A 16,978-nucleotide genomic window follows, 5' to 3' on the forward strand; every position below is an offset into this window, starting at 1 on the left:
AGGAGTCATCAAGCCAGGTAGTCCTGAGGCATGGTCCTAGGGCTCAGGTCCCCCGAGAGAGAGAAAGAGAGAATTAGAGAGAGCATATTTAAATTCACACAGGACACTGGAGAAATACTCCAGATATAACAGACTGACCCTAGCCCCCCGACACATAAACTACTGCAGCATAAATACTGGAGGCTGAGACAGGAGGGGTCAGGTCACACACAAGGTACCTAACTCTGACCCTTGACCCCTAACCATAACCCTCCGCCAGCACACCCTCACACACTACAAGGCCAAGAGGTACACTACATGGCCAAAAGTATGTGGACACCCTTTCAAATTATTGGAATCAGCTATTTCAGCCACACCAGTTGCTGACAGGTGTATAAAATTGAGTGCACAGCCATGCAATCTCCATAGACACACATTTTAAATGGAATTTCCTTACTGAAGAGCTCAGTGACTTTCAAAGCTGAATCAGAGAGGTGGGGGGGGCTGCCTTCATCCACGTCATTGGCGCCCGGGGAGCAGTTGTTGGGGGTAACTGCCTTCATCCACGTCATTGGCGCCCGGGGAGCAGTTGTTGGGGGTAACTGCCTTGCTCAAGGGTAGAACAGCAGACTTTTCAACCTTGCCGACTCGGGGATTCGAACTAGCGATCTTTCGGTTACTGGGCCACAGCTCTTAACCGCTAGGCTACCTGTGTCTGTCTGTCTGAACAAAGAGTACATGATCTTTCATGTATCCCAATCAGACCTGGCTCAGATCCATATGAATCATATCACTACTAGAGCTGTGCTTGATTTAGTGTGCAATGGAATGGAATAATCCCAAACAGGCCAACCAAGTTAAGTGAAGAGCACCACCAAGCCTTTAGAAGTATTTGACCAAGCTAGGTCTGATCCCAATATAGTCATGCTTTTCCTTCAGCTTCTTTACAGAATTGTAACTAACTTCATGTTCATTCTGCTGCAATGGTTCTCATCTAACTTCTCCTCCTGTGTTCTTATTGGTCAGTGGTCCTCATCTAACTGTCCTCCTGTGTTCTTATTGGTCAGTGGTCCTCCATCTAACTGTCCTCCTGTGTTCTTATTGGTCAGGGAATGAAGGGTCATAAGTGTGAGGTGTGTTCCCGTGAGTTCACCTTGTCAGCCAACCTGAAGAGACACATGTTGATCCACAACAGCATCAGACCCTTCCAGTGTCACATCTGCTTCAAGAGCTTCATCCAGAAACAGACGCTCAAAACACACATGATCGTCCACCTGCCCGTCAAACCCTTCAAATGCAAGGTGAGTTTATATCCAGGGTTGGAACAAGTTCAGGGAACACAACCGGAAAATAACAGAGGGAACCTGGAAGGAAAGTGATTCATACTGTTCCAGAACAGAACAGTTATTTTAAAAGCATGGGAACCGGTTAATAACGTTATTTTATGTTCCAGGCATTTGTTTCTAGTCCCACAACAAAACGCCTATACAAAGCCCTCACGCTGTCACTCAAAAACGTATTCTGTCTGCCTGTCCGCTGAAAATCTTTACCTGTCTGTGTTTAGGCTACCTGCCCCTCCCCCCTCCGAAGCATAGGCTACTGTACTGAGTACAAGCTTGATTCAGAACATAGGGAGACGGGTTTTTATTAGCTAGAGAAGAATGAATTTACTTTTTCAGACACTACAGTGAGGGGAAAAAATATTTGATCCCCTGCTGATTTTGAACGTTTGCTCACTGACAAAGAAATTATCAGTCTATCATTTTAATGGTAGGTTTATTTGAACAGTGAGAGACAGAATAACAACAAATAAATCCAGAAAAACGCATGTCAAAAATGTTATAAAATGATTTGCATTGTAATGAGGGAAATAAGTATTTGACCCCTCTGCAAAACATGACTTAGTACTTGGTGGCAAAACCCTTGTTGGCAATCACAGAGGTCAGATGTATGACCTGATGAGTTAATATATTATATTATATATGACCTGGTGAGTTTATATATTTATATTATATATGACCTGGTGAGTTTATATATTATATATGACCTGGTGAGTTTATATATTCACATCATATTATATATGACCTGGTGAGTTTATATATTATATATGACCTGGTGAGTTTATATATTATATATGACCTGGTGAGTTTATATATTCACATCATATTATATATGACCTGGTGAGTTTATATATTATATTATATATGACCTGGTGAGTTTATATATTCATATTATATTATATATGACCTGGTGAGTTTCTATATTCATATTATATTATATATGACCTGGTGAGTTTATATATGACCTGGTGAGTTTATATATTCACATTATATTATATATGACCTGGTGAGTTTATATATTTATATTAAATATGACCTGGTGAGTTTATATATTATATATGACCTGGTGAGTTTATATATTATATTATATATGACCTGGTGAGTTTATATATTCACATTATATTATATATGACCTGGTGAGTTTATATATTATATTATATATGACCTGGTGAGTTTATATATTATATTATATATGACCTGGTGAGTTTATATATTCACATCATATTATATATGACCTGGTGAGTTTATATATTCACATTATATTATATATGACCTGGTGAGTTTATATATTATATATAACCTGGTGAGTTTATATATTATATATGACCTGGTGAGTTTATATATTATATATGACCTGGTGAGTTTATATATTTATATTATATATGACCTGGTGAGTTTATATATTCACATTATATTATATATGACCTGGTGAGGTTATATATTCATATTATATATGACCTGGTGAGTTTATATATTCATATTATATATGACCTGGTGAGTTTATATATTCACATTATATTATATATGAGCTGGTGAGCTTATATATTCACATTATATATGACCTGGTGAGTTTATAAATGACCTGGTGAGCTTATATATTCACATTATATTATATATGACCTGGTGAGTTTATATATTATATTATATATGACCTGGTGAGTTTATATATTATATATGACCTGGTGAGTTTATATATTATATATGACCTGGTGAGTTTATATATTCATATTATATTATATATGACCTGGTGAGTTTATATATGACCTGGTGAGTTTATATATTCATATTATATTATATATGACCTGGTGAGTTTATATATGACCTGGTGAACTTATATATTATATTATATATGACCTGGTGAGCTTATATATTCATATTATATATGACCTGGTGAGCTTATATATTATATATGACCTGGTGAGTTTATATATTCACATTATATTATATATGACCTGGTGAGTTTATATATTCACATTATATTGTATATGACCTGGTGAGTTTATATATTTATATTAAATATGACCTGGTGAGTTTATATATTATATATGACCTAGTGAGTTTATATATTATATTATATATGACCTGGTGAGTTTATATATTCACATTATATTATATATGACCTGGTGAGTTTATATATTCACATTATATTATATATGACCTGGTGAGTTTATATATTATATTATATATGATCTGGTGAGTTTATATATTATATTATATTATATATGACCTGGTGAGTTTATATATTCACATTATATTGTATATGACCTGGTGAGTTTATATATGACCCGGTAAGTTTATATATTTATATTATATATGACCTGGTGAGTTTATATATTATATATGACCTGGTGAGTTTATATATTATATTATATATGACCTGGTGAGTTTATATATTCACATAATATTATATATGACCTGGTGAGTTTATATATTCACATTATATTATATATGACCTGGTGAGTTTATATATTATATTATATATGACCTGGTAAATTTATATATTATATATGACCTGGTGAGTTTATATATTATATATGACCTGGTGAGTTTATATATTATATATGACCTGGTGAGTTTATATATTTATATTATATATGACCTGGTGAGTTCATATATTCACATTATATTATATATGACCTGGTGAGGTTATATATTCATATTATATATGACCTGGTGAGTTTATATATTCACATTATATTATATATGAGCTGGTGAGCTTATATATTCACATTATATATGACCTGGTGAGTTTATAAATGACCTGGTGAGCTTATATATTCACATTATATTATATATGACCTGGTGAGTTTATATATTATATTATATATGACCTGGTGAGTTTATAAATGACCTGGTGAGCTTATATATTCACATTATATTATATATGAGCTGGTGAGCTTATATATTCACATTATATATGACCTGGTGAGTTTATAAATGACCTGGTGAGCTTATATATTCACATTATATTATATATGACCTGGTGAGTTTATATATTATATTATATATGACCTGGTGAGTTTATATATTATATATGACCTGGTGAGTTTATATATTATATATGACCTGGTGAGTTTATATATTCATATTATATTATATATGACCTGGTGAGTTTATATATGACCTGGTGAGTTTATATATTCACATTATATTATATATGACCTGGTGAACTTATATATTATATATGACCTGGTGAGCTTATATATTCACATTATATTATATATGACCTGGTGAGTTTATATATTCACATTATATTATATATGACCTGGTGAGTTTATATATTCACATTATATTATATATGACCTGGTGAGATTATATATGACCAGGTGAGTTTATATATTCACATTATATTATATATGACCTGGTGAGTTTAAATATTATATATGACCTGGTGAGTTTATATATTCACATTATATTATATATGACCTGGTGAGCTTATATATTACATTATATATGACCTGGTGAGCTTATATATTCACATTATATTATATATGACCTGGTGAGTTTATATATTCACATTATATTATATATGACCTGGTGAGCTTATATATTATATTATATATGACCTTGGGAGTTTATATATTCACATTATATTATATATGACCTGGTGAGTTTATATATTCACATTATATTATATATGACCTTGTGAGTTTATATATTCACATTATATTGTATATGACCTGGTGAGTTTATATATGACCCGGTGAGTTTATATATTTATATTATATATGACCTGGTGAGTTTATGTTTATATATTATATATGACCTGGTGAGTTTATATATTATATTATATATGACCTGTTGAGTTTATATATTCACATTATATTATATATGACCTGGTGAGTTTATATATTATATTATATATGACCTGGTGAGTTTATATATTATATTATATATGACCTGGTGAGCTTATATATTCACATCATATTATATATGACCTGGTGAGTTTATATATTCACATTATATTGTATATGACCTGGTGAGTTTATATATGACCTGGTGAGTTTATATATTTATATTATATATGACCTGGTGAGTTTATATATTTATATTATATATGACCTGGTGAGTATATATATTCACATTATATTATATATGACCTGGTGAGTTTATATATTTATATTATATATGACCTGGTGAGTTTATATATTTATATTATATATGACCTGGTGAGTTTATATATTTATATTATATATGACCTGGTGAGTTTATATATTTATATTATATATGACCTGGTGAGTTTATATATTCACATTATATTATATATGACCTGGTGAGCTTATATATTACATTATATATGACCTGGTGAGCTTATATATTCACATTATATTATATATGACCTGGTGAGTTTATATATTCACATTATATTATATATGACCTGGTGAGCTTATATATTATATTATATATGACCTTGGGAGTTTATATATTCACATTATATTATATATGACCTGGTGAGTTTATATATTCACATTATATTATATATGACCTTGTGAGTTTATATATTCACATTATATTGTATATGACCTGGTGAGTTTATATATGACCCGGTGAGTTTATATATTTATATTATATATGACCTGGTGAGTTTATGTTTATATATTATATATGACCTGGTGAGTTTATATATTATATTATATATGACCTGTTGAGTTTATATATTCACATTATATTATATATGACCTGGTGAGTTTATATATTATATTATATATGACCTGGTGAGTTTATATATTATATTATATATGACCTGGTGAGCTTATATATTCACATCATATTATATATGACCTGGTGAGTTTATATATTCACATTATATTGTATATGACCTGGTGAGTTTATATATGACCTGGTGAGTTTATATATTTATATTATATATGACCTGGTGAGTTTATATATTTATATTATATATGACCTGGTGAGTATATATATTCACATTATATTATATATGACCTGGTGAGTTTATATATTTATATTATATATGACCTGGTGAGTTTATATATTTATATTATATATGACCTGGTGAGTTTATATATTTATATTATATATGACCTGGTGAGTTTATATATTTATATTATATATGACCTGGTGAGTTTATATATTCACATTATATTATATATGACCTGGTGAGTTTATATATTATATTATATATGACCTGGTGAGTTTATATATTCACATTATATTATATATGACCTGGTGAGCTTATATATTATATTATATATGACCTGGTGAGTTTATATATTCACATTATATTATATATGACCTGGTGAGTTTATATGTTTATATATTATATATCACCTGGTGAGTTTATATACTATATATGACCTGGTGAGTTTATATATTATATATGACCTGGTGAGTTTATATATTCACATTATATTATATATGACCTGGTGAGTTTATATATTCACATTATATTATATATGACCTGGTGAGCTTATATATTATATATGACCTGGTGAGTTTATATATTCACATTATATTATATATGACCTGGTGAATTTATATATTCACATTATATTATATATGACCTGGTGAACTTATATGTTATATTATATATGACCTGGTGAACTTATATGTTATATTATATATGACCTGGTGAGCTTATATATTCACATTATATTATATATGACCTGGTGAGTTTATATATTCACATTATATTGTATATGACCTGGTGAGTTTATATATGACCCGGTAAGTTTATATATTTATATTATATATGACCTGGTGAGTTTATATATTATATATGACCTGGTGAGTTTATATTTTATATTATATATGACCTGGTGAGTTTATATATTCACATTATATTATATATGACCTGGTGAGTTTATATATTCACATTATATTATATATGACCTGGTGAGTTTATATATTATATATGACCTGGTGAGTTTATATATTCACATTATATTATATATGACCTGGTGAGTTTATATATTATATTATATATGACCTGGTGAGTTTATATATTATATTATATATGACCTGGTGAGTTTATATATTATATATGACCTGGTGAGTTTATATATTATATTATATATGACCTGGTGAGTTTATATATTATATTATATATGACCTGGTGAGCTTATATATTCACATCATATTATATATGACCTGGTGAGTTTATATATTCGCATTATATTGTATATGACCTGGTGAGTTTATATATGACCCGGTGAGTTTATATATTTATATTATATATGACCTGGTGAGTTTATATATTTATATTATATATGACCTGGTGAGTTTATATATTTATATTATATATGACCTGGTGAGTTTATATATTTATATTATATATGACCTGGTGAGTTTAAATATTTATATTATATATGACCTGGTGAGTTTATATATTTATATTATATATGACCTGGTGAGTTTATATATGACCTGGTGAGTTTATATATTCACATTATATTATATATGACCTGGTGAGTTTATATATTATATATGACCTGGTGAGTTTATATATTTATATTATATATGACCTGGTGAGTTTATATATTTATATTATATATGACCTGGTGAGCTTATATATTATATTATATATGACCTGGTGAGTTTATATATTCACATTATATTATATATGACCTGGTGAGTTTATATATTCACATTATATTATATATGACCTGGTGAGCTTATATATTATATATGACCTGGTGAGTTTATATATTCACATTATATTATATATGACCTGGTGAGTTTATATATTCACATTATATTATATATGACCTGGTGAGTTTATATATGACCCGGTGAGTTTATATATTTATATTATATATGACCTGGTGAGTTTATATATTTATATTATATATGACCTGGTGAGCTTATATATTATATTATATATGACCTGGTGAGTTTATATATTCACATTATATTATATATGACCTGGTGAGTTTATATATTCACATTATATTATATATGACCTGGTGAGCTTATATATTATATATGACCTGGTGAGTTTATATATTCACATTATATTATATATGACCTGGTGAGTTTATATATTCACATTATATTATATATGACCTGGTGAGTTTATATATGACCCGGTGAGTTTATATATTTATATTATATATGACCTGGTGAGTTTATATATTTATATTATATATGACCTGGTGAGTTTATATATTATATATGACCTGGTGAGTTTATATATTATATATGACCTGGTGAGTTTATATATTATATTATATATGACCTGGTGAGTTTATATATTATATTATATATGACCTGGTGAGTTTATATATTATATATGACCTGGTGAGTTTATATATTCACATTATATTATATATGACCTGGTGAGTTTATATATTATATATGACCTGGTGAGTTTATATATTCACATTATATTATATATGACCTGGTGAGCTTATATATTATATATGACCTGGTGAGTTTATATATTCACATTATATTATATATGACCTGGTGAGTTTATATATTCACAATATATTATATATGACCTGGTGAGCTTATATATTATATTATATATGACCTGGTGAGTTTATATATTCACATTATATTATATATGACCTGGTGAGTTTATATATTATATATGACCTGGTGAGTTTATATATTATATATGACCTGGTGAGTTTATATATTATATGACCTGGTGAGTTTATATATTTATATTATATATGACCTGGTGAGTTTATATATTTATATTATATATGACCTGGTGAGTTTATATATTATATATGACCTGGTGAGTTTATATATTCACATTATATTATATATGACCTGGTGAGTTTATATATTATATATGACCAGGTGAGTTTATATATTCACATTATATTATATATGACCTGGTGAGTTTATATACTATATATGACCTGGTGAGTTTATATATTATATTATATATGACCTGGTGAGTTTATATATTATATATGACCTGGTGAGTTTATATATTCACATTATATTATATATGACCTGGTGAGTTTATATATTCACATTTTATTATATATGACCTGGTGAGTTTATATATTCATATTATATTATATATGACCTGGTGAGTTTATATATTATATATGACCTGGTGAGTTTATATATTCACATTATATTATATATGAGCTGGTGAGCTTATATATTCACATTATATATGACCTGGTGAGTTTATATATTCATATTATATATGACCTGGTGAGTTTATATATTATATATGACCTGGTGAGTTTATATATTATATATGACCTGGTGAGTTTATATATTATATTATATATGACCTGGTGAGTTTATATATTCACATCATATTATATATGACCTGGTGAGTTTATATATTCACATTATATTGTATATGACCTGGTGAGTTTATATATGACCCGGTAAGTTTATATATTTATATTATATATGACCTGGTGAGTTTATATATTTATATTATATATGACCTGGTGAGTTTATATATTCACATTATATTATATATGACCTGGTGAGTTTATATATTATATATGACCTGGTGAGTTTATATATTCACATTATATTATATATGACCTGGTGAGCTTATATATTATATTATATATGACCTTGGGAGTTTATATATTCACATTATATTATATATGACCTGGTGAGTTTATATATTCACATTATATTATATATGACCTTGTGAGTTTATATATTCACATTATATTGTATATGACCTGGTGAGTTTATATATGACCCGGTGAGTTTATATATTTATATTATATATGACCTGGTGAGTTTATATATTTATATTATATATGACCTGGTGAGTTTATATATTATATATGACCTGGTGAGTTTATATATTATATTATATATGACCTGGTGAGTTTATATATTCACATTATATTATATATGACCTGGTGAGTTTATATACACTGCTCAAAAAAATAAAGGGAACACTTAAACAACACAATGTAACTCCAAGTCAATCACACTTCTGTGAAATCAAACTGTCCACTTAGGAAGCAACAATGATTGACAATACATTTCACATGCTGTTGTGCAAATGGAATAGACAACAGGTGGAAATTATAGGTAATTAGCAAGACACCCCCAATAAAGGAGTGGTTCTGCAGGTGGGGACCACATACCACTTCTCAGTTCCTATGCTTCCTGGCTTATGTTTTGGTCACTTTTGAATGCTGGCGGTGCTTTCACTCTAGTGGTAGCATGAGACGGAGTCTACAACCCACACAAGTGGCTCAGGTAGTGCAGCTCATCCAGGATGGCACATCAATGCGAGCTGTGGCAAGAAGGTTTGCTGTGTCTGTCAGCGTAGTGTCCAGAGCATGGAAGCCCTACCAGGAGACAGGCCAGTACATCAGGAGACGTGGAGCAGGCCGTAGGAGGGCAACAACCCAGCAGCAGGACCGCTACCTCCACCTTTGTGCAAAGAGGAGCATGAGAAGCACTGCCAGAGCCCTGCAAAATGACCTCCAGCAGGCCACAAATGTGCATGTGTCTGCTCAAACGGTCAGAAACAGACTCCATGAGGGTGGTATGAGGGCCCGACGTCCATAGGTGGGGGTTGTGCTTACAGCCCAACACCGTGCAGGACGTTTGGCATTTGCCAGAGAACACCAAGATTGGCAAATTCGCCACTGGCACCCTGTGCTCTTCACAGATGAAAGCAGGTTCATACTGAGCACGTGACAGACGTGACAGAGTCTGGAGACGCCGTGGAGAACGTTCTGCTGCCTGCAACATCCTCCAGCATGACCGGTTTGGCGGTGGGTCAGTCATGGTGTGGGGTGGCATTTCTTTGGGGGGGCCGCTCAGCCCTCCATGTGCTTGCCAGAGGTAGCCTGACTGCCATTAGGTACCGAGATGAGATCCTCAGACCCCTTGTGAGACCATATGCTGGTGCGGTTGGCCCTGGGTTCCTCCTAATGCAAGACAATGCTAGACCTCATGTGGCTGGACTGTGTAAGCAGTTCCTGCAAGAGGAAGGCATTGATGCTATGGACTGGCCCGCCCGTTCCCCAGACCTGAATCCAATTGAGCACATCTGGGACATCATGTCTCGCTCCATCCACCAACGCCACGTTGCACCACAGACTGTCCAGGAGTTGGCGGATGCTTTAGTCCAGGTCTGGGAGGAGATCCCTCAGGAGACCATCCGCCACCTCATCAGGAGCATGCCCAGGCGTTGTAGGGAGGTCATACAGGCACGTGGAGGCCACACACACTACTGAGCCTCATTTTGACTTGTTTTAAGGACATTACATCAAAGTTGGATCAGCCTGTAGTGTGGTTTTCCACTTTAATTTTGAGTGTGACTCCAAATCCAGACCTCCATGGGTTGATAAATTGGATTTCCATTGATTATTTTTGTGTGATTTTGTTGTCAGCACATTCAACTATGTAAAGAAAAAATAATTTAATAAGATTATTTCTTTCATTCAGATCTAGGATGTGTTGTTTAAGTGTTCCCTTTATTTTTTTGAGCAGTATATTATATTATATTATATATGACCTGGTGAGTTTATATATTATATATGACCTGGTGAGTTTATATATTATATATGTCCTGGTGAGTTTATATATTATATATAACCTGGTGAGTTTATATATTATATATGACCTGGTGAGTTTATATATTTATATTATATATGACCTGGTGAGTTTATATATTCACATTATATTATATATGACCTGGTGAGTTTATATATTCACATTATATTATATATGACCTGGTGAGTTTATATATTCATATTATATATGACCTGGTGAGTTTATATATTATATATGACCTGGTGAGTTTATATATTCACATTATATTATATATGACCTGGTGAGTTTATATATTATATATGACCTGGTGAGTTTATATATTCACATTATATTGTATATGACCTGGTGAGTTTATATATGACCCGGTGAGTTTATATATTTATATTATATATGACCTGGTGAGTTTATATATTATATATGACCTGGTGAGTTTATATATTATATATGACCTGGTGAGTTTATATATGACCTGGTGAGTTTATATATTATATATGACCTGGTGAGTTTATATATTCATATTATATTATATATGACCTGGTGAGTTTATATATTTATACTATATATGACCTGGTGAGTTTATATATTATATATGACCTGGTGAGTTTATATATTTATATTATATATGACCTGGTGAGTTTATATATTATATATGACCTGGTGAGTTTATATATTATATATGACCTGGTGAGTTTATATATTTATATTATATATGACCTGGTGAGTTTATATATATTATATTACCTGGTGAGTTTATATATTATATATAACCTGGTGAGTTTATATATTATATATGACCTGTTGCGTTTATATATTCACATTATATTATTTATGACCTGGTGAGTTTATATATTCACATTATATTATATATGACCTGGTGAGTTTATATATTCATATTATATATGACCTGGTGAGTTTATATATTCATATTATATATGACCTGGTGAGTTTATATATTCACATTATATATGAACTGGTGAGCTTATATATTATATTATATATGACCTGGTGAGTTTATATATTCACATTATATTATATATGACCTGGTGAGTTTATATATTCACATTATATTATATATGACCTGGTGAGTTTTATATATTCACATTATATGTATATGACCTGGTGATTTATATATGACCCGGTGAGTTTATATATTTATATTATATATGACCTGGTGAGTTTATATATTTATATTATATATGACCTGGTGAGTTTATATATTTATATTATATATGACCTGGTGAGTTTATATATTTATATTATATATGACCTGGTGAGTTTATATATTCACATTATATTATATATGACCTGGTGAGTTTATATATTATATATGACCTGGTGAGTTTATATATTATATATGACCTGGTGAGTTTATATATTCACATTATATTATATATGAGCTGGTGAGTTTATATATTCACATTATATTATATATGACCTGGTGAACTTATATATTATATTATATATGACCTGGTGAGCTTATATATTCACATTATATTATATATGACCTGGTGAGTTTATATATTCACATTATATTATATATGACCTGGTGAGTTTATATATTCACATTATATTATATATGACCTGGTGAGCTTATATATTATATATGACCTGGTGAGTTTATATATTCACATTATATTATATATGACCTGGTGAGTTTATATATTATATTATATATGACCTGGTGAGTTTATATATGACCCGGTGAGTTTATATATTTATATTATATATGACCTGGTGAGTTTATATATTCACATTATATTATATATGACCTGGTGAGTTTATATATTATATATGACCTGGTGAGTTTATATATTATACATGACCTGGTGAGTTTATATATTATATATGACCTGGTGAGTTTATATATTATATATGACCTGGTGAGTTTATATATTATATATGACCTGGTGAGTTTATATATTATATATGACCTGGTGAATTTATATATTATATATGACCTGGTGAATTTATATATTATATATGACCTGGTGAGTTTATATATTATATATGACCTGGTGAGTTTATATATTATATATGACCTGGTGAGTTTATATATTATATATGACCTGGTGAGTTTATATATTATATATGACCTGGTGAGTTTATATATTTATATTATATATGACCTGGTGAGCTTATATATTCACATTATATTATATATGACCTGGTGAGTTTATATATTCACATTATATTATATATGACCTGGTGAGTTTATATATTCACATTATATTATATATGACCTGGTGAGTTTATATATTCATATTATATTATATATGACCTGGTGAGTTTATATATTCATATTATATTATATATGACCTGGTGAGTTTATATATTCACATTATATTATATATGACCTGGTGAGTTTATATATTCACATTATATTATATATGAGCTGGTGAGCTTATATATTCACATTATATTATATATGACCTGGTGAGTTTATATATTCACATTATATTATATATCAGCTGGTGAGCTTATATATTCACATTATATTATATATGACCTGGTGAGTTTCTATATTAAATATGACCTGGTGAGTTTATATATTCACATTATATTATATATGACCTGGTGAGTTTATATATTCATATTATATTATATATGACCTGGTGAGTTTATATATTATATATGACCTGGTGAGTTTATATATTCACATTATATTATATATGAGCTGGTGAGTTTATATATGACCTGGTGAGCTTATATATTCACATTATATTATATATGACCTGGTGAGCTTATATATTCACATTATATTATATATGACCTGGTGAGTTTATATATTATATATGACCTGGTGAGTTTATATATTATATATGACCTGTTGAGTTTATATACTCACATTATACACTGCTCAAAAAAATAAAGGGAACACCTAAACGACACAATGTAACTCCAAGTCAATCACACTTCTGTGAAATCAAACTGTCCACTTAGGAAGCAACACTGATTGACAATAAATTTCAAATGCTGTTGTGCAAATGGAATAGACAACAGGTGGAAATTATAGGTAATTAGCAAGACACCCCCAATAAAGGAGTGGTTCTGCAGGTGGGGACCACAGACCACTTCTCAGTTCACATTATATTATATATGACCTGGTGAGTTTATATATTCACATTATATTATATATGACCTGGTGAGTTTATATATTATATATGACCTGGTGAGTTTATATATTCACATTATATTATATTTGACCTGGTGAGTTTATATATTATATATGACCTGGTGAGTTTATATATTCACATTATATTATATATGACCTGGTGAGTTTATATATTATATATGACCTGGTGAGTTTATATATTTATATTATATTTGACCTGGTGAGTTTATATACTATATATGACCTGGTGAGTTTATATATTATATATGACCTGGTGAGTTTATATATTATATATGACCTGGTGAGTTTATATATGACCTGGTGAGCTTATATATTCACATTATATTATATATGACCTGGTGAGTTTATATATTCACATTATATATGACCTGGTGAGTTTATATATGACCTGGTGAGCTTATATATTCACATGATATTATATATGACCTGGTGAGCTTATATATTCACATTATATTATATATGACCTGGTGAGTTTATATATTCACATTATATTATATATGACCTGGTGAGTTTTTATATTATATATGACCTGGTGAGTTTATATATTCACATTATATTATATATGACCTGGTGAGTTTATATATTCATATTATATATGACCTGGTGAGTTTATATATTCATATTATATTATATATGACCTGGTGAGTTTATATATTCACATTATATTATATATGACCTGGTGAATTTATATATTCACATTATATTATATATGACCTGGTGAGTTTATATTATATATGACCTGGTGAGTTTATATATTCACATTATATTATATATGACCTGGTGAGTTTATATATTATATATGACCTGGTGAGTTTATATATTATATATGACCTGGTGAGTTTATATACTATATATGACCTGGTGAGTTGATATATTCACATTATATTATATATGACCTGGTGAGTTTATATATTATATATGACCTGGTGAGTTTATATATTATATATGACCTGGTGAGTTTATATATTCATATTATACAGTGCATTCGGAAAGTATTCAGACCCCTTGACTTTTTCCACACTTTGCTACATTACAGCCTTATTCTGAAACAGATGAAACAAATAAATAAATTCTCAGCGACACATAATACCCCATAATGACAAAACTGGTTCTAGATATTTTAGCACATTTATTACAAATTAAAAACAGAAATACCTTATTGACATAAGTATTCAGACCCTTTGCTATGAGACTCCAAATTGAGCTCAGGTGCATCCTGTTTCCATTGATCATCCTTGACGTTTCTACAACTTGATTGGAGTCCACCTGAGGTAAATTCAATTGATTGGACATGATTTGGAAAGGCACACACCTGTCTATATAAGGTCTCACAGTTGACAGTCCATGTCAGAGCAGAAACCAAGCCACGAGGTCGAAGGAATTGTCCGTAGAGCTCCGAGACAGAATTGTGTTGAGGCACAGATCTGGGGAAGGGTGCCAAAAATTGTCTGCAGCATTGAAGGTCCCCAAGAACACAGTGGCCTCGATCATTCTTAAATGGAATTAGTTTCGAACCACCAAGACTTCCTAGAGCTGGCCGCCCGGCCAAACTGAGCAATCAGGGGAGAAGGGCCTTGGGTTCTTGGTCACCTCCCTGACCAATGGTCACTCTGACAGAGCTCTAGAGTTCCTCTGTGGAGATGGGAGAACCTTCCAGAAGGACAACCATCTCTGCAGCACTCCACCAATCAGGCCTTTATGGTAGAGTGGCCAGACGGAAGCCACTCCTCAGTAAAAGGCACCTGACAGCACGCTTGGAGTTTGCCAAAAGGCACCGGAAGACTTTCAGACTATGAGAAACTAGATTCTCTGGTCTGATGAAACCAAGATTTTTTTATTTCACCTTTATTTAACCAGGTGGGCCAGTTGAGAACAAGTTCTCATTTACAACTGTGACCTGGCCAAGATAAAGCAAAGCAGTTCGACACATACAACAACACAGAGTTACACATAAACAAACGTACAGTCAATAACACAATAGAACAATTTTTGTATAGTGTGTGCAAATGTAGAAGAGTAGGAAGGTAAGGCAATAAATAGGCCATAGAGGTGA

General features: G+C 30.7%; 1 protein-coding gene across 4 annotated transcripts in view; it reads left to right on the top strand.

The window, feature by feature from the left end:
* The window catches only part of LOC115184003 (zinc finger protein 710-like), a 93,301-nt gene that overhangs the window by 68,845 nt on the left and 7,478 nt on the right, over window positions 1–16,978 (top strand). For all 4 annotated transcript variants that reach the window (XM_029745004.1, XM_029745003.1, XM_029745002.1 and 1 more), the window contains one exon: window positions 1,089–1,280. In XM_029745004.1, coding sequence (XP_029600864.1) covers window positions 1,089–1,280 — 192 coding nt within the window. The remainder of the gene's footprint in view (window positions 1–1,088; window positions 1,281–16,978) is intronic.

This window comes from Salmo trutta, unplaced genomic scaffold (assembly GCF_901001165.1).
Source record: "Salmo trutta unplaced genomic scaffold, fSalTru1.1, whole genome shotgun sequence".
NCBI lineage: Eukaryota > Metazoa > Chordata > Actinopteri > Salmoniformes > Salmonidae > Salmo > Salmo trutta.